Below are 20,946 nucleotides of genomic sequence, written 5' to 3'. Positions count from 1 at the left end.
GTCCACTTTGCTTTCATCTGTCTTTGTTGCAGCATTCATTTTTTAAAAACAGTTTTGGCAAACGATGTTTATAGTACCTAAATAGTTTATAAGAAATGTTACAAAACATAAATTTTAGTTTATCAAGATCCTTAAAAGTCTGGCAAAAGAAAAAAAGTCAGGAAAAAGAAAATAAGGCGAAAATAAATAAAAGAATTGAGAGGAAAAGAAGAAAACACAAACGCATTAATTACCTCATGGTCATAAGTTCAAGCCTTCAAATTAAATGATTTTGATAGTTGATTATAGTAAACACTTCCTGAACATAGATGAGTGGAAAATCCCCCTGAAGTGGTTTGAGGGACCCCAAAAGTATTTGGAAATAATATCGCCAAAATAATCCAGCTTCTAATGACTCTTGCTCTCTCCAAAAATATATTTCATTTTCAGAATAGGCACACACGTGCTTGGAGCACGTGTACACACACGTGCTTGGAGCACGTGTACACACACGTGCTTGATTATGTCCAATGATATAGGTACGCAAATGACCGACCTAATCTTTGGGTGAGGGGGGGGGGCATAAAGAGCAGCTCTATAGAGCAAATTTATTCTAAATGGGTCGTTTAGAACTGATTTTTCAATCCCGAGTGGGCCGACATGTCCAATAGTATCAGAGAATCAGAATAGTATAGTATCAGAGTAAAAATTTAGTCATAAAAATATTGCTAAGAACTTTTAACTAGCTGAGCAGAAAGTAATTTTATTCATTGTTTATTGATAACTGATACATTTTGAATATACAAAAAAAAATGTTCGAATCCATAGTGATGCACAATGCAGAGCATAAAAATTAGTAATAAAAGATTACATTAAAAAGAGCACAAAAAGAGGGAGGGATGCTTCAATTTAAAGGTTCTGATTTAAAGCACACCCAAATTCATGTTAAAGAAGTCGGTTATTAGTTTAATTATTTACGGATAGAAAAACTACAAATTTCGAGCTGATCAGTAAATAAAGCCTGCCAGACTTTCAGAAGAGAAGCTGGTGGTGATGGGCAGTGTCGAAGTGACCATTGGAGTCTCCAATCACACAAAACAACTATTTGTGCATGATTCCACTTCAGACGATTTACAATGTGTCTACGTTTCTGCTCAAAAGTTGAAAGGGAGGGGGCGGGCTACGCACATATTTTGTTCCTCTAACGACATACATTCAGGAATTTTAGGCTTTTTATTTTAAGAAAGCACGATATGTCAAGTAAATTTCTAAAAGACTGGTGGTGTATGGGAGAGAGGGTGTTGAAGGGGTCATTGCAAAGAGGTAAAAATTCATGGGTGAGCCCAGCCCAAATAGGGTAAAACGTGCCAACCGTTTTGCCAAAAAGTTTCCATTTCGGTGTGTAGACGGTGGTGTTTAGAGAGGCCAGGGTGCACTTCGTCCCTCTGTTAATGAAGATTGACAATCCTTGAGAGATTCTGCTACAGAAAAGGTGTAAATTACCAACGTGTCATAAGAAACTGGTAAGTGTTTGAGGGGTCGTGGTTTGTGGAGAAATCATAAATCAGCTTTGGCTCTTCGATCACAGCAATAAAATATGCTTCTACTATTCAAATTCAAGTAAGATTAAACATGACTGCTTATTTGCAACAAAATAAATGTGAAGAGGAGGCGCTTGGGGGTCCATCGGCCAAATTTATTTCGGTGATTATTCTTGTTGAAAATTTTTGCAGAATTATTTATAAAACGAGGTGCCACAAGTCTATGTTTCAACTTGATGGCGGTGAGAAGAAGTGTGATTATTGGAAAGGCCACCGGCCAAATTTGCTCCTAAGTCATACAGATTGAAAATGCTTAGAATTCCATTTAGAGCAAGGTGCAATACTGACCTTTCTGCAGTAAGGTCAGTGGTGGTTAGGTTCTGGAGGGGACACGGACCCCCTTTATTGCTAAAAATAATACAGGTTAAAAATTGTTACATAATTTCGATCAAACAAGGTTGCTTTCTTATAAAAGAAAAGGGGAGAGCGAGCGGGAAGCTTGAGAGTTCATGGGTCCATTTTGGTCTTCGAGTCATTTATGTTGAAAATCGAGCATGATTCCAGCTCAACGAGGTACAATATTCAAATATTTCAGCAAAGGAGTTTGGAGGGTGATCGTGAATGGCCCAGTGACCCTCTTTGATTCTCAAATCTATCCAAACGAAAAGCAGGGTATATTTATGGTCCACATTCGCCAGAACGTTCTGACCAGCAAAAAATTGCTGGTATTATGCTGGTATTATGACACGGTATTATGTTATTCCAGGTTTGTTAGTGTTGTTTCAGTTTTTGTTCCAGTTTTGTTACTGTTGTTCCAGTTTTTGCTCCAGTTTCGCTAGTGTTGTTCCAGGTTTGTTAGTGTTGTTTCAGTTTTTGTTCCAGTTTTGTTACTGTTGTTCCAGTTTTTGCTAAAGTTTAGCTAGTGTTGTTACAGGTTTGTTAGTGTTGTTTCAGTTTTTGTTCCAGTTTTGTTACTGTTGTTACAGTTTTTGCTCCAGTTTCGCTAGTGTTGTTCCAGGTTTGTTAGTGTTGTTTCAGTTTTTGTTCCAGTTTTGTTACTGTTGTTCCAGTTTTTGTTCCAGTTTCGCTAGTGTTGTTCCAGGTTTGTTAGTGTTGTTTCAGTTTTTGTTCCAGTTTTGTTACTGTTGTTCCAGTTTCGCTAGTGTTGTTCCATTTTTCTTAGTGTTGTTCCAGTTTTGTTAGTGTTGTTCCAGTTTTGTTACTGTTGTTCTAGTTTTTGATACAGTTTTGTTAGTGCTGTTCCAGTGTTGTTATTTATGAGTTTCGCTGTTCCTCCAAAATGTGGGACATAAATTAAAGCAATTAAAGTATAAATAAGGCAATTAAAGACTTGAATTAAAGTAAATTCATTTTTTTTTATTGTTAAGTACACAAATTTGAACCCCACTGCCCGGGTAATCATGATTACCCGGGCATTCTATCTGCACTTACCTGCAATACTGTCGTTAAACTGTCAGATGCACTATTGTTTAGTTCACGAGATCTATCGTGAACATTTCGTAATTCAGTCAGTTGTTCCTTGCCCAATTCTTTCATACTCTGTAGTTCTTCAATTTCACTCAATAGCTGTTGTCTATCTGCTTTATACTTTTTATTCTAAAAAAAGAGCAAAAGAATAATGAAATGGGAAAGGAAATTAAAAGATAAAACAAGAAGTCAGTATAAATTAAAGTAAAAAGATGAAGTAGATTTCTATAATAATGATGCATAGAAAATAGAAAAAAATAAATCTAAGATCAGCTAGAAGCCGACCCAACTAAGAGTTTAACAACATTTCAAGACTCACTTCAAAAATAAATCCAAAGAAAAAAAAATTGTGGCTCAGTTTCAAATGCTCTTGGCTCGACACTGCTACGGGTAATAAGAAGAATCATAAAACTATCTTGCTTTAATACACCAGGTGACAGCCCTATTTATCAAACACTACATATTAAGACTAATAGCTACACAATATATGCTGTAAATATGCTTATATATAATGTAGCATATAATGTATATATAACATATAATGTTTATGTGCTTTAAATATTTAGCAAACACTAACTTTAGCTACTTCATTTAAAACCAAACTTCTTTACGAATTAACATCTTATTTGATCAAGTCATTAGTTTGATAGCAAGTTCTTGATTATGTCAATTTACCTTTAGATATATGGGAGCACCCGTATGAACAGGTCAAGTATCTTTATTATACCGTGTGTCAATTTTTGGGTTATTTCTAATCTTGTTGGTATTTAAAAAAAGTCCCCTCTTGTCATTTTCTAAAAGACCTACAATTATATAGATCCCTTAAAGCTAAGGCCGTCATTTTGACTTAACATATAAGTTAGTATGACTTACAATCTACTAAAAATTCAAGAGAATATACCATTGGAATGGCTATTACACTACAAACAATAATAAAAGTTTTCAAACATTATAAACCAACAAGATTTTTCTTCTACAATGTAAGAAAAAGAGGGTTTCGCCACCTTCGATAAAATTCAATCTACATTTAGGCACTTTTAAGGAAGAAAAGTTTGAGCGAACTTTATAATTCATTTCTGCTGATGATGATCACTATTTATGTGATCGAAATATCTAGTCTATTTTTTTATTGTTTTTTTTTCACTGCTTATTACAAGAATTTATCGAATTTATTCGATAAATTCGATATATCGAATCGAATTTATTCGATTCATTCGAGAATTTTTTCGAACTGTTATTTACCGCCACTTGGTGTAAATCTCAGAAAAACAAAAATTAAATAATATCTAAATCAAGCTTAAAATAAACCAAAAATAAGAGTAGTCCCTAAATACTCTGAAGGTCAGGAAGTTCTCTTAATGGAGTAGTACCTTCATTCAGGACCTCTCTTAATCTGAATGGAAGTTCCCTTAGCCCTAGTTACAGGGCCTTAAATTGTCAGGCAGATCAGCGATAGTAAATTAGGATCTTTAAGGCAACGAACCAATACAACCAATTGTTTCTTCCAAAATTTGGTCCTGAATAAGGACCCCTTGGTCCTCAGGTCAATAAGGTCCTCAATAAGGGTTATTACAGTCTACTAACTCTGAAGTGCAGAAGTGTGTTACTCATAGTTTCTTTCAATAAAATTCCGTCTGACTTTCATTAATGAAGTAGTACCATCATTCAGGACCGCTCTTAATCTGAATGGAAGTTCCCTTAGCCCTGGTCACAGGGCTAAGTTAAAATCAGTAATTTTAAAGCACGAGTGGGCAATTTTGCTTGTTTAATTATTCCAGTTGTGAAATAGAATGTGAAATAAAATGTAACTATGAGTCACATTTTATCCCAATAATTTCTTCATAGCAGAGCTTATTTTAAAGGCATCTCTAATAATTATATTTGAACTCATTTAGTTGTTAGTCTTTCATTAAAATGTCACTAAACTAAACTAAAACTAAACGTCTAGGCTAAAACTAAGACGTTTTGGTCTTAGACTAAATCGTCTAACTAGGTCAAACGTTTGTCTTTCAAATTTCTTTTAGAGTGAAACTTTTTTATGGAATTCTTAGGTATGTTGCTGGTGAAATGCTTGTTGTTTTTTGTTTCAGCCTTCTAGCCTCTGATGTTGAGCCTCTGACGCCTTTATATTACTTTTTTCCCCTTTTTTACATGCGGAAATATTACGCCTGTTTTATAACCCAACAAATCAGTAGTGGCATCACAACCAAATTTGTTTTGTAGTTATTTAGCTTTATTAGGGTAACTTTTTAGGACAGTCACGAAAAAACAATTTCTAGAATTCCAAATCTGTGGGCAACAAACAAGCTTTTCCCATTTTGGGGCCTCATTTGGCCCATCACAGTTTTAGTTTTATTTTTTTTTGCAAGAGGTTCCCCTGGATCCAAGAATTTTCAGCTGTAAGTTTCAAATTAATCAAGAGCTCTATGCTTTTTCAGTCAGTAATCCATAGGAAGTCTTTTGGAAAATTTTCAGGCTTTACCCAACAAAATTTTGTTTGTTTTACTTAAAGTTGGGACACAAATAGAAGGAGGCGGTATGTCAATTCCCCCATCCCTAGATTGTAAAAAATAGTTTTTTAGTGATTCTTATTTTAAAACAGAAAAAATGCACCTCTACAAATTTACCAGGTTGCCTTTTTTATTTCTTCACTAAAAAAATATACAAATCTCCAGCCCTCCCTCCATGTTTTCGTGAACTGGCACAAAACTTTTGGGCCTCAATTTCAGTGGAGAAACAATACCCCCGGTTTTTCTACATTAAGGTTTAATTGGCCAAGGACGGTTTTATGTTTCAATTAGTTCAAAAAAAAGAAGATAAATATTCCTCCCTGTTTTCGATCCAATTTCCAGATAAACTAATATTTTTCTGTTTGTTGTGTGTGAGTGAATTGATCACTCTGAACGAAACACCAAAAAAAATTAGGTAAACGTTTCAAGCAGATTGAAAAAAAATGCGCAGTATATCCAATTTTCTTTGTAGATGAGAGTCTCTTAAAGCCCAATAACTTGGATGTATAAGTTTCAAGCCGTTTGAAAAAAGCTTCTTTGGGCCTCTTTTGGCTCTTTTTCGGTGGAGTCAATATTTCCCCCATTTATGTCATGTGCTATGAAGGCCTTTTGGCCCAAGGAGTTGAGGATTTAAGTTTTGATGTGATAACAAATAAAAGTTCTTGACCCTTTTCAGGCCAAATTTTCGAAAGGATCATATTCCCAAACGGTTTTAGGTTCCTCTTAGCCTGGGCACTTACGACGTTAAGTTTCAAGATGATCAGAGACAAAGAAATATTGACCCATATTTGGGACCTTTACCACCCTTTTCTCTCTCCCAACGAAACGTTGGATCCCCTTGGCCCAGGAGACGGTTCTTGAAAGTTTCAAGCCGGTCGGTAAAGATTTCTGAGCCATTTCCAGGCTACACATTTAAGAGGGAGAGGCGAGCCGAAATTTTTTTGCCATTTTAACGCTTAATTTTAAAAGAAATAAAATTTTTCCGGTTTTCAAGTTTTGAGTCGATGGAGAAGAAAAGTTTGGCCTATAGCCACAAATCACTTTTTTGTACGCCAGGTTCCACTTTGCCCATCGCCTCTTTTCCCAAATTGATCACAAAAACTAACTGAGATAGAGTCTACAATGAGCATGCCGAAGTTAAGCTTTATAGTCTAGATCAGAGAGGGCTACCTGAAGCTCTTCCCCAAGCTTTATCTTTTCGGACCTGGTTCTTGCATTCGAATGAAAAGCTCCGAGCAAACCAAGTAGCGGATTGAAAAACAAACTAGATTGAAACCTGAAAGTGCTAAGATGTTTGGTTCTGTGGCCCATTAGTCAAAATTTTTTCTTTGAATAACTAATAGAAAAATTTAAACATATAAAAATGAGCATTTTCCAATGGGTCCGGAACTACTGCCATCTTCTTTTACAAGCCATATCTGTTTGTGATTTTAGTTGGGTTTCCTGATTTGTTTCTTGTTTTTAGGACTGAGACAGAGGGATGCTTTCAAATTCATCTCCTATACATGTATAGTTCCCCCATTGGTGAAAAGTTTGGATTATAAATTTGGGAATTTATAGATTAAAAAAAACCTTATTTTCAACTAAGAATAACATGATTCGTTTTAAAACAGGTCAATAATTCTTTAAGAGATGATGAACGTAAATTGCATCTGATTTTGTACAAAATTCGTTAATGAGGTATGCTGATTTGAAACTCTTAAGGAGCTGGAAACTCCGTTACTGTAGATACATCAGGGGAGGAGGGAAGGGTATTAAAGCTAATGCATAAGAATGAGCTTTGTCCTGACTCAGTTTAAAGCGAGGCAATTCATGACTATGTAATAAATGGTTGGCGGGACAAAAGTACACCATGCAACCTTAACCATCAGAAATTTAGCTAAATTGGAAAGTTGAGAGGGGTCAAACCTGCCTCTCATTTTTACAGCAATTGTAAATGTGTATACACAAATAGTTTTGAAATACAATTTTGATTAGTACCATTATTACCATTATTTATTTACCATTGATTATTACCAAACAAATTACCTTTAATAGCAGTATTTCCAATTCATGCTTCATATCCTTTTCTTTGTCAGAAAGCTTGTCCAACTTTGTTTGGATTGCTTGTGCTTCGGTACGTAGTGACTCGTTTTCACTGAGAATCGACAGCTGATTTTTTTGCAAAATATCGCATTTTTGGCGGAGGTTATGGCATTCCTGTTGGTATCCCTGAAAAATAAAAAATAAATTAAATAGTCTAGAATATGTTGGCTGGATTGATGACTGCATGCTGTTTATTCTCTCGCATAGATACTTGCAAAGCCATTTTGCAAAAATGTATATTAAGTCAACTTTACTGCTCTACTGTGAATGTTTGCCAAAAATATTCTTTTTGTCCACAATTGGTCAACGCATCCCTCTTTACGCTAAAGTTTGACTCTTTCTCACAACTCTGTTTTTTAAAACAATAAAAACGTGAGCGTAAAGAGCGATGCGTTGAGGAGAGGACAGCCCCTTTCATATACAGAATAATTTCAGTTCGTTTTAAGTTTTTAATGTCGCCCCTTACTTTCAGTAAAAAAACTTGTTTTTTTATTTAATTTTTGAACGTTTGAATTAATGCAGGTTTCGATTTTGGCTCACCGTAGATCAATAATAAAAAAAAAAATTGCATATTAATTTTACTTTTATTTGGTTAAATGGCTTCCTCGAAAATTGTTTAATTTTATTTACGAACGCTTTTATTAGTAATAAATATACGTAACTTACGAATTAACTTACGTAACGAACTTCTATATTCATATATTTTAATAAGTATATTAGGGGGATCCCCTAGTTAATACCTAGCTCTTTACGCTATAGTTAGTATTTTGTTCCAAGTCTTTAAAAATGACCCCTTAATCACAAAGGCCGTTAATCAGAATAAATAGCTCTTATGAAAGTACTAAAAAGTCTTTGGCTTAAATAGTGAGGTATTGACTAGGGGGCGAACCCAATCATAAATGAAATAATTTCTGTTCGTTTTAAGTTTTAATATTGCTCCTTATTTTCAGTTTAAAAACTTTTTTTTATTTAATTTCTGATCGTTTTTAAATAATGCTGGGAAATCCGGTAGCCCCTTCGTAGCAATGTCCCTTCCCCCACGAAAACTTCCTCCATGGAAAGATCCTCTCACATAACCCCCGACCTCCCCCCCACTACCAGAAAAAATCCTCCCTGAAAACGTCTGTATATTTCCCAATAACCAATACTATATGTAAACATGGGGGGTAGTTCATAATTTTCAGCCCTCCCCACGGGGACTTAGGGGGATTAAGTTATCCTAAAAGACAGACTTATTATATTTTCGACCATGCTGAACAAAATGTCTATCTCAAAATTTTGATCAGGTGACTTTGGGAAAAAAAAGAGCGTGGGAAGGGGCCTAGTTGCCCTCCATTTTTTTTGGTCACTTAAAAAGGGCACTAGAACTTTTAATTTCCGTTCGAATGAGCCATCCTACGATATTCTAGGACCACTGGGTCGATACGATCAGCCCTGGGAAAAACAAAAAAAAAATAAATAAACACGCATCCGTGATCTTTCTTCTGGCAAAAAAACAAAATTCCACATTTTTGCAGATAAGAGCTTGAAATCACCACATTAGAGTTCTCTGATATGCTGAATCTGATGCTGTAATTTTCATTAAGGTTCTCTAACTTTTAGGGGCTGTTTCCCCCTTTTTTTCGAAAATAAGGCAACTTTTCTCAGAAAATTTGCGCAAAACTTTTGATGGGTAGGACTAAAATTGATCAAACTTTAATATTTGAAATCAGCATTAAAATCTGATTCTTTTGATGTATCTATTGGTATCAAAATTCCGTTTTTTAGAGTTTCGGTTACTATTGAGCCGGGTCACTCCTTACTTACAGTTTGTTACCACGAACTGTTTGATTACACCAATGATAGATTAATACATAAAAACAAACAAATTCCTTCTATACCTAAAAAACACTAATTATACACGCATATATTATATTCGTAAAACTTTTAACAATCGTTTTCTTACTCAATTAAATTTTAAAAAAAAACGTCTTTTTTCAACTGAAAGTAAGGAGCAACACCAAAACTTTTATGTATATGCTTGAGAACATCATACTTGATACTATGTAATTGGAAAAGTATATAATTTTGTGTAGCATCGGGACTTAGTGAGCGGAAGTTTGCTTTATCCTGGACTGAGGGAGTAACCAAAACTAAGGGTCGAACTTGTGTTCAGCTATGATTAAATTGCTTTCTAAAATATACAGCCACAAGTCCAGGGCAGATTTGAAGCTTTGACGCTTCTAGATCCAAGCGTTTTTGCCGCTCCGTTTTTGCGATATTTTCGGGGAAATCCCCAAAAGTTCGGGGATAGCGGAAGCACTGAACAGCACACAAGTGATGAGCCAAAAGTAATGAAAGAGAGAAGTGATACCGAACTCTCAGCTGCCATTCTTTGGAGACATCCGACTGTTTATAAGTGACCACGGGATTCCTGTTTTTTTTTTTTAAATCACTTTTTTGAGAATAGGCAGTGCAGCCACGGAATGCACTTGGCACTTTGACAATAAATCCATCAGTCCTGTTTTTGTTAAGAAAAAAATCACTCAGTGACAATATATTGCGCCCCCTGGCATTGTGCGCCCCTAGGCCCGGGTCTATTCGGCCTATTGGTAAAACCTGGCCTGCCCAGGCCTGTGAAGTCCAATGACACATGTTCTACCTAGCGCTGAACTTCTACGTGGTATGTATCTACTTGTAAAAATAGTTTTTTCTATAAAACAATAAATTTAAAGCAACAAGAAAAAATAACTTCAACATAGCCATAAGGCTCCATGAACATAAGTGCCATAAGAATAGGTAGCCATAAGAACATAGGTGAAAAAATATGAACAAAATACAACCAAATCTAGTCACCCACCTCAAAAACCCTCGAAATTAAAAGCTATGTAAGGCAGTGCAGCGGATAATATTTTAATGAAAGATTTTCATCAAACATGATGCTTAGAAATTAAACTTAACACTCCTATAACTGGCTAACTAATAACTAGCTATTTATTGAAAACTACAATTACTTTATAATTAGAAAATTTAATTGATATTATATAATAGCTTAGATAATTATTAACAATAAAAATTTTATGATAATATTAAATTCTAATTCGAATACAATGCATCTTAATTATAGCTTAATAACGAAATAATTTAATTATAATACAAAAAAATATTTTCAAAAAATTATTTTAACAATATTCAAATTATTTAGTAATATTGAAAATTGTTAAAAATAAAAATTTGAATTATCAAGTTTAATTATTAATCTTAGTGGTCATTCTAAGTTAATCCAATTGCAGTGTAGTTTCATAAAGCTGACCCTAAATGTACTGCACAAAATATAACCTATTGCCCCCTGTCTTAAAGAAAAATAATTTTAGCATTAACCAAGTAAAATAGAAACAATAAAATTTTACTTTGATATTCTAAACCCAAAAATAAAGCTAATTTTTTTTTTATGCAGCTGAGACTATAATTTAGAATTTGAGCCTTTCTTAATTAGAATTTAGAACTTAAACTAATTAGCATTGTGGCTGTCCATAGTGGTCATGAATATGCTTTTCCACCCCTTGAATATAAGTTGAACTTGTGTTCAACAATGCCTAGGCAGATTTCTAAAATATGGACAAAACACATAGGAATCTTTCATATATGTTCCACCTAACATAGAATATCTCCCTGGCATGTATCAGCTTGTAAAGACGAACTAAATATACTGACTTCAATCTGCTTTTCTTGTTCTTTTTTCAGATCTTCTATTTGCCTTGAAAGAGCCAAATTATCTTCCATTAATGTCCTTCTCATTGTATCCTCGCTTAGATTTTTCTGAAGCTGTTCATTTTCCTTCTCCGAAGCTTAAAAAAAAGCAATCCAAATTAAAACATAAATCAAATTTAAAGCAAGACCCAGAGTTGACACATGCCTTTCAAATATGTTTGGTTAGTACATAATTGGTGTGGGGGTTAGTACCCCCACACCATTTCGGCTTCAAACATAAAACTGGCTTTGCTGATGCTCTCATTGTATTGGCAAATAATCGTCTTTACGTCAATTTTACAAGAGAAAGTCTATTTCTGGCTGTCCATGATTTAAGATGTTCATTTGACTCATTCATTGACTCTATAATCCTTATTAAATATGGTAGACGTGAAATGAGCCCAGATATTATTTGTACATTTAGGCATATGTCTACACGGCTATTCATTCTACTGGAACTTCCGCCAGATAAAAAATCGCATTCGATTCACAGGTAACGGCTCATACTTGTCTTCAAGGACGTTTGACATGATGCTTATTCTTCCCCCAATTTTTTCAATAATTACGTCATTGAACTTCAAGACCAATGTCCCAGCTCTTTAATTTGGGCATCTATTAATTTGTCGTTTGTGTGCTATTCGGATGATCCTCTAAATCTGAGTCGTACCCTACAGCGAATCAGTGAAATTTTTGCTATCCTTCAAGATGAATACCTCAAGGTTGGGCTTCAGTTCAATTTGGCGAAGTCCGAAATAGCTCTTTTCAACTGGAAGAGTCCTACTCCCCCTTCAATAGCACTTGGGAGATCAACGGTTCAGCCTGCAGAGCATATAGTATACTTAGGCCTCCCCATAGGGTCCTCTTTACGTCAAACTATCTCTCTTCTCATCGAGCATCTTAACCATCGAATTTCAGAATCTTACGCCTCTATTGTCACTTGCAAGTTCCGCTTCAATCGTCATCTCTTAGCTAGCCTGTTCAATGCAGTAGCCCTCCCCAAATATTGTACATCGCCCCATTTTGGAAAATATTTACAAAATCTGAAAAGTCAAAAATCCGTTCGCTGTTTTTCCGTTTTGTAAAATACTTACTACGTCTACCACCTTGGCACAGAAATTCCTCTATAGTTAAAACATACAAAATAGCAGACCCAGAAATAGCTATCTCTCGAGTTATTGGAAAACATAACAGAAAAGTAGCTGGTCATGAGCTAGGCCCACTTCTAGTGCAATAACTTCGTCTGTTGTTGATTTTTTTTTTTTTTTCTTCTTTTTTTTATATATATAATTATATATGAAATGTTGATGTTGTATGTGTGAATTTGCTTTTGCGTTCTTTGATTTTGTTCCTGTTTTATCCTTGATTTATTTATAATTGACGTTCTTATTTGATCTTATTGGTTTTGTCGATATTTGTCTCGTACTATTGTTTTCTTCTTTTTTTTTCTTATATTTTGCTCCGTCCTTTTCAAGTTTTTGTAGACGGGTTTTCAGTTAATAAATAAATAAATAAACAAGCGAACAGAATAACTTTCCATAATTGCAGGGCTTCATGCCACAATTTATACAATTTGACTTCAACTTTTACAAAGATCCCAATCTTAGTCAGTAAAGCCTATAAGCCCATTCCAAAATATGTGTGGTGAAGTTTGTATGTCTACTTAATTTGCAACCATACAATTAAAATACCATATTTTGTCGAATGACATCTCAGGGTATCTTATCAGGGGTATCTCATGGGCGTTTATATTCATTAACAAATTGGTCGAAGTCTATGAAAACCTGCCCTTTTCTATTGTCCTCCATTTTATATTTCTTTATCTCTTTCATTTCGAACATATGCACTTTCTGTGAGCAGCTGCAGCATCTTATTAGGGAGATAGTGCTGGGTTTCTGAATCAATAAAATATAGAGGAGGAGTAAATACATCGCTCTAATTGATCAGCGCAATAGATAAAGCCACGCCTTGAAACTCTGATAACCACTGGTCAGACCTGCTTGTTGCAAGGTGCTCCAACAATTGCGACACTGAAGGCAATAGCCCAGAAACTGCAGCACCTTTGCACTGCTGCATTGACATCAGGCTTGGAGCTGCAATGAGTAGTGATTTATTTTGTTATTTTTTAGTTAACGAAATTGCAGTGTAATTCCATGATGATCACCATAAATGCAGCAAATCAAATATAATATCAGTTGCCTTCTATCTTAACAAAACTAAATTTAGTACTAGCTATTTAAATATAAATAAATTTAGCACTAAATTTAATACAAGTAGTAAATTTAAATTAAAATCAATATCAAGCGCCTTGCTTGTCGCAAGTTGCTCCAAGAGTTACGACACTGAAGGCTAAATTTGAAGCAGAAGATGCAGCACCTTTGTGCTGCTGTATTGGCATTAGGCTTAGAGATACAATGCTTATTGATTAATTTTTTTTTAGTTAATCCAATTGCAGTGTAATTTCATGATGTTCACCATAAATGCAGCACATGAAATACAATATCAATTGCCTTCTGTCTTAACAAAACTGAATTAAGCGCTAGCCATTTCAAATATAAATAAATTTAGCGCTAAATTGAAATTTAATATTAAATTTAAACTAAAATCACAGATTAAATATAAATTTAAACTATATTAAGCACTAGCAACTTCAATTATAAATAACACAGTGCTACTTTGATACTCTGAAAACAATACAAAATTTACGTACCTTATTACTCAATTTAAATGTAGGACCGCTCAGTCAAAAATTTTATGTTTCTTCTGAAATTTATTACTTTATCATGAGTCGCGTAATTTCGTCAAAATCCAGGGGTAAGGGGAGGGGGGCAAAGTTGGAGGCAATGATCCCAAATCAAGAGAAAATGACAGTAAAAATTGAAAAATGAGTCATTTGGCACCATGAAAGTACTATATAGTACTATAGATACTTTATAGTACTATAAAGGTAAATATATACTAAAGAAAACTCATCCGTTCCTGTTGATGCTTAAATTATGCAGGCTTATCTTAGATTTTGAAGAATCTAAATTTCATCTGGGGGTGGGGGGGGCAAACTCGGGTCCTGGGGGCAAACCAAGGTCTTGGAGGGGCAGTTGCCCCCCCCCACCTCCGACCCATAGCAAATTACGCTCCTGGATATCACCAAAATTTTATGTTTCTTCTCGGTCCTATTACGTTTTCTTCTGAAATTTGCCAATAAATTTTTCCGCCTGAGCTAATTCTGCAAGCTTTGCCCAGATGATGAACTGAGAAATACCGTTCAAATGGATAGAGAAACATCATTCTATACTTTACTATGATTTTAGTTCATTTTACCATAAAAGAAAAAAAGTAAAGCAATAAAAAAAAGGAAAATATAGCCAAGAATCTAGCATCCAATTTAGTCAAGCACAATCAGCTTCTTTTTTATATAGTTTATGCAGTGTGATTTCATAAAGTTGACCCTAAATGTACGACACAAAATATAATCCATTACTTCCTGTCTTAAACGAAACTAATTTTAGCATTAACCAATTAAAATAGAAACAATGCAATTCTACCAAAAATAAAGTTGAAAAATTATTTTTGTACGCAGCTGCGAATATAATTTAAAATTTGAGCCGTTCTTAATTAGGACTTTTTTCTGAAACTTTGAAAAATTTTCCAGCTAAAGCAAATTCCACAAACTCAGCCCTTGTGATAAGTTGGGAAATAACAAGTTTAAACCGAGAATATATACCTCCGAAACAAAATTCCAAACTTTTGATTTTATGATGATGATTCTACTTTTATTTTCTTATAAACGTCAAAAAATTAAACGATCAAAACTGATTTGTGATTGCAGTAATAGCCGCAAATTTGTGATTGCAGTACAGAATGAACATGGTGAGTCATAAATCTTTGAAACTCTTTTTTCATTTGGGGTCACGAATTGCTTTCAAATGGCTCACATGACTGATAAACTATTTGAATTACCCTTACTCCATGCCTATCTACCTGTGTTCTGTCCTAGGACGGATGATAGACTATCTATCAATGATGACGGAATGGCGGATGATGGCACTTGAAGCTGATTCAGTAAACGATAACTATTGTTTCGATTAATCTTAATGGTACAAGTCTGTTGTGAAAAAAAATTTATACGAATTTAAAACAGAGTCTGAAACATCTCGAGAATCATTTGATCAAAATGAAAAGTGCGCCATTTAAATCATCATGGTTGAAGACACAAAGGAGGAAAATTATAGTCTCCCATCGACAATGCAAATCACTCCTTGTTTTTCTTCGTGGCCAGTGGAGCACTGGAACATCATAGACTGCAGTTAAAGGGCTCGTTTAAAAACCGATATTCATTTCTACATGTTTTTTATAAATTTGACTAAAAAAGACATGATAAAGCACTATATACCCCAAAAAAGGCAATTTTTGGTGACATTACTAGACTGCGAAGGCTGGGAAACATGATAACGGCACCATCAAGATCTCCGTGGATCACCATTCTTCCTTTCAAAGTAAAACAAACTATACTTTTTAATAAGTTTTAAAACTATACTTTACGAATAAATAATTATTCGTACTTTTTAGTACCAGCTTTTTATGTCTCTGCATGCCATCTCAGGCATAGTTGTTTTTTATTATTTTCTTTTTATTACCTGTATAAAGTCCTGCTATGACAAGTGAATCCCCCAAAACACAGAAAAGAAATAAAAATCTTATAATAAATACTATAGGATTTTCTACACCATACATTCTGCTTATGTTTTTGAATAAACTACTACTATTAACAACTCACTGCAGCACCAAGCTACCTGAGGCCAACAGAGCTAGGCAAGCTCCTCATATATCCGAATCTATTCAATAACTCCCTCTTTACACCCTACCAGGAAGTTTCCATTTCCCTTAAATCCTTCTTTACGAAATTTTTCGATTCCAGCCGTGGACGACCTGCTTTTCACTTGGCCCTAGACGGTTGGCCGACAAGAACAATCTTTGATAATCTGTCATCCTTCATCCACAGAACGTGCCCTAGCCATCTCAACCTTTCCCTCATTAGAGCCCTAGAAGGCGGGATTGAACCACACTTTACGTACAGCCTACTGTTTGAGATACGGTCAGTCATTTAGGTACCCAAAACAATCCGTAGACAATTTCTCTGGAAAAAATCTAGCAAATCTTCCTCCATTTTTTGGGTGCCCATGCTTCAGAACCCTACTTGACCACTGTCACCGCTGCAGCTTCCAATATTTTTAATCCTGATTCGCAGACTTATCTTCCTATTCTTCCAAACTTTTTCAACTGTGAAAAAACACCCTGGGGCTTGGGTTATTCTACTTCTAACATATTCATTGTACCCACTGTCTTTACTAATAATACGACCTAGGCAAGTGAAGCTGTCGACTTCATTGCTCTTCTCGTTACCCAACATCACCTTTTCCCCTTCACTTATTCCAAACCTTAGCGAATTAGTCTTCTTAACATTACTTTCCAAACCTATTCTTGCACAATAAACTTGCAAAACCTCCAAAAGTTCATTCATTTTGCTAACATTTTGATCTAAGATGCTTCATTGGCATATTCTAAGTCAAGGAGCTTCAACTTCCCCATTTGATCCCGTGTTCTCCCATTGCCTTTGCTGTGCTTCTTATTCCAGCAAAATGATCCATATAAAAGGGATAGAACATGACCCTGCCTAGCTCCCGATTTAATACGAAATCGGCTACTGACCTCATTTCCTACGCAGCAATGTTATTCTCGTACATAGCACTAACCACTTTAATATATTTGACCTTCGCTAAGGCTCTTAAATCAGCTGAATCAAACGCTAGCTTATAATCTACAAAAAGTTGTTTGATGACTCAGGCATATCTCAAATTATTAATTTAAGTGTGAAAATTTGGTCGACACATCCTCGACGCTTTCTAAAACCACACTGTTCTTCTCTTGAACTTTTATCGAAAGCATATCTAAGTCTAAAAGAATCATCATACTAAGTAATTTTCTACCTACAGAAACCAGGCTAAAGCCTCGATAATTACCAAACTCACTCATCATTTTCCTTATAGAAGGATTTAATTAGAGTTTTCCTAAGAGTTAGAGTTTTAATTGATCGGTACTTCCCCCTCTTCAAAAATCATATTGACGTATTTCTAACCTCATTGACTATTCTCTCTCAATTTATTAACATGCCAGTACAATACTTTAATATTACACCGTCTGGCCGCACCTTCCAGATCTTTGGCATTTTTATCCATGGTGTCCACTTCATACCCCTTAGTTCATATTTTAATGATTTCTCCACTTTCTATAAATTCCTCTAATTTACATGTGATCTATAACTCAAATAATTCTTGTACAAGTTCCTCCTCCTCTCTATTAAACATAAAGCATTTTCACTAATATTCCTAGCTACGTTTCTAACTTTTTTCCCTACGACACCATTAGTGACTCCACACGTTATTTTCCTAAAATTACTCCATTCGTCTTCTACATTGTAAAATTCTAAACTCTCCAGTTCAGTATTCAACTCTTCCTAGAAAATTTCTCTCGAATTCTCATCCTGGAGTCTACCAACGTCATAGCCTCCCGGAAGGTAATTACCCTTCCTCAACTTCAGCTTTAAATTAACCCTAGACACTGCTAGATGGCGATCTTCACTTTTAACGTCAATAACAGCACTCCTTTAAATCCTAGTATCTTGTATCGATACTACCTGTCTTCGGTTTACAATAATATAATCAATAAAGTTAGCTGTCATAACATTAATTGAATACCATGTTGACTCATGGGCCATTTTATGACCAAATGCTGCATTGGTTATAACTAGATTGTTATATCTACAAAATTGCAATAGTCTGTAACCATTACTGTTTTCTTTTCTTACACCAAATTTACAAAACTACACCAAATAGGCTATGATCTCTACTTCTAGAGACCATGGTATTACTAATAAAAACACCATATTTCTTCCTGGGACCCTGTCAGTCGGTTCTACAGGGACATATACTACTATGACTGATACCCTCCACTTTTTTTCATACAATGAACCACAATCATTCTATTATTAATACCTTCCAAACCTAAACAATATATAGCAGTTTCCTTATTCACCATGATCCCTATTTACCCCATTCTTCCTGCCTAAGCAAATAGATTCTGTATGACCTAATTTCCTGTTTCCTACCCCTGGGATATGATTTTCTGAAACTCCTAATAAGTCCAGTTCAAAAGGTCTGAATTCGTCAGTCAAAATGTCGAATCGATATTTATTTTTTTAACGTCGTAACATTCCAAGTTGTAAGTTTCACATTCTTTAAATCATTGAAATTATTATGGCCTCAGGAAAAGCAGTGGTCCCAGAACCAGTGCAGGACGGGGGCTAACATATCTTCTCAAGTCTACACCAAAGCACTTAAGCTGCCTTAGAACCGGACAGCAAGAAGTCCCGGGGACTTTCTTTTAAAGCGGGGCTTTGTGAAATCCTGGGCCCATCTTGTTCGCAACGTGGTTTTCCACACTTGGCGTTGCTCATCTATTAACAAGCGTCGAAATCCTGCACAGACAATCTCAAGCCTATTACCTCCGATTCATTACATATTCATCTCTACAAATGTCATGCTACTACGGAGAGGCAACCCATATTAGATAAATTAGCAAGGAAGAGGTTTTTACGCCCAAAAACGCCCAAGAAAACAGACCAAACCCAAAAGAATTATCCATTAATCAGAATCCAATGTAAATGTTAGTTCGTTTTCCAGACTATAATTTCCTCCCACTCCAGGCTTGAGAGGGCCTTACTCCTCAAGGTCCCCTGTAGCACTGTTAGCAGTCAACAGTTTTGGTTAGGAAAGCTAGTGAAAGGTTCACTCTGATGCCAATATGAGGCCAGATGAGCAAGGATTTTCCTGTCGGGGATAGGGATGGAGAAAGGAGTTTATGACGGAGCAAAATGCAAAACCATATCACAGCAGTGGAACAGCTTTAAACTTTTAGTATATTCTAAGTTCCTTCTTAGGTAATATATTCTAAGACTCTTACTTTTTTTCAAAAATTTCTAAAAATTTATTATTTTATATGCCATACTTCCTCTTTGACTGCTAAATTTTGCAACCGGCGGGAAATTTTCACGGGGGAAAGGGGGTCTCCCAGGACAGTTTACCATGGGGTGAACTTTCTTCAGGGAAGGGGGGAATGCGCCTAGCACCGCATAGATATGTAGGATATCTGGTTAGACTTCAACACACAGACAGCTCCTGATCCTAAAAACATTTGATGGCTGGTATAAATAAATTAGGGTTAGACATCCATCTAACCCTAATTTGGAGTTTGTATCTAGGATTCCAAATTTTGTCACTAGAAATCAATTAAAATATGTCTTTAATAGAAACACTCCCTTACATGTCTGGCTAAAAAACAAGGTGAAGGATGCGGCACTAGACCCTTAAAAGTCCGAAGCGGCGGTGCTGCTCTCCGTTTCAAGGTCCTTCAGCCAAGAAGTGCCGAAGGGGGTTGGGTACCAGCCATCCTGTGCTTTCACACAGCCTTCCTACCTACCTTCCCCCGATTTTTTCTAGGTACCCATTTAGAGCTGGGTCGATTCTGGCTGAGCTTACAGAGTCATGCCACTGACCCTCGTCCCTAACCAAATAACTGGCCACACCAGGAAACGAATCCCCGCCCTTCAGACACAGGATTCCAAATCTAGCGCGCGAACGAGTCGACTAGGACATGGCTGGCTAGGGTTCCTTAAGTCTTTAGAATCCTTAGTCATAGAAATTGAGCTACACCTGCATGTTATCACGACGTAATAGAAAAAGGATGTGTGTATAACATTATATTTTAGTTTAACACCATGCTAATAGGCTACTATCCAGTACGGAAACTTAAGAATATCACATACATAAAATAAATAGGATAATGTTAAAAATACTAATAAAAGACAGAAAAACCCGATTTTACTTTCTGTTATTCGATCTCCCAGACAGCTTACTATACCCGCATGCAATTTTGTCAACGCCTTGAAAAAAATTCTACCAGTTTACCGCTGCCCGTAAGCTGTTTAAGCTATTTTCCCATACATGTTTTCAATTTAGCTACATTCCCTGTGCATAAAATTAAGAGCGATTGAAGTATCGATTCATGTCAAGAATTTCTTAAAAGTGCCCTCACCTTTTTCCTTGGTTTGGGTCACGTAAGGACAAGAAAAACTTTTCAACAGACGATTTCCTACTGCAGCGCCTTCAGCTCCATTAGAACTCATCTTGGAATTTTAATTCCAAGAGGCACCAAGATGCCTCTTGTTTAGTACCTTTAGTGTCTAAAAAAAGAAAATAACGAACTATTACATGAGAAATAGTATAATAGTCACTTTAGAAAAGTAACTTTTTATCAACAATGTACAGCCAGGTCAAAAGAACTAAGGGAAATGGACTTGGAGAGGGGAAATGCAAATCCAATTCAACTTTTGCTAGTAGTTCAAAAACTAAGCTTACAAAGCTAAGGGTTACATAATCAAGAAAAAAATTGTAGCTTCAAATAACAAATCAGTACTAGCTATTAAAATATGGATATCCCTAGGACTGTTGAAGGAGATATTCTGTCAATTCATGTTGGAAAGCTGTTCTTATTTATAATGAAAG

The 20,946-nt window shown here is 35.5% G+C and overlaps 1 protein-coding gene across 4 annotated transcripts in view; it reads right to left on the bottom strand.

The window, feature by feature from the left end:
• The window catches only part of LOC148956994 (protein Spindly-A-like), a 69,209-nt gene extending 48,591 nt beyond the window's left edge, over positions 1-20,618 (bottom strand). For all 4 annotated transcript variants that reach the window (XM_089097167.1, XM_089097176.1, XM_089097184.1 and 1 more), the window contains exons 1-4: positions 20,477-20,618; positions 11,297-11,430; positions 7,547-7,729; positions 2,973-3,137 (exon numbers count right to left, since the gene is read on the bottom strand). In XM_089097167.1, coding sequence (XP_088953293.1) covers positions 2,973-3,137; positions 7,547-7,729; positions 11,297-11,430; positions 20,477-20,567 — 573 coding nt within the window. In that variant the 5' untranslated portion in view covers positions 20,568-20,618. The remainder of the gene's footprint in view (positions 1-2,972; positions 3,138-7,546; positions 7,730-11,296; positions 11,431-20,476) is intronic.
• Between the last annotated feature and the right edge of the window lie 328 nt (positions 20,619-20,946).

Source organism: Artemia sp. Qi Xiang Cuo, chromosome 1 (assembly GCF_049724085.1).
Source record: "Artemia sp. Qi Xiang Cuo chromosome 1, ASM4972408v1, whole genome shotgun sequence".
Taxonomy (NCBI): domain Eukaryota; kingdom Metazoa; phylum Arthropoda; class Branchiopoda; order Anostraca; family Artemiidae; genus Artemia; species Artemia sp. Qi Xiang Cuo.
The sequence above is the reverse complement of the archived record's forward strand: the minus strand, read 5'-3'. Positions and strand labels throughout refer to the sequence as shown.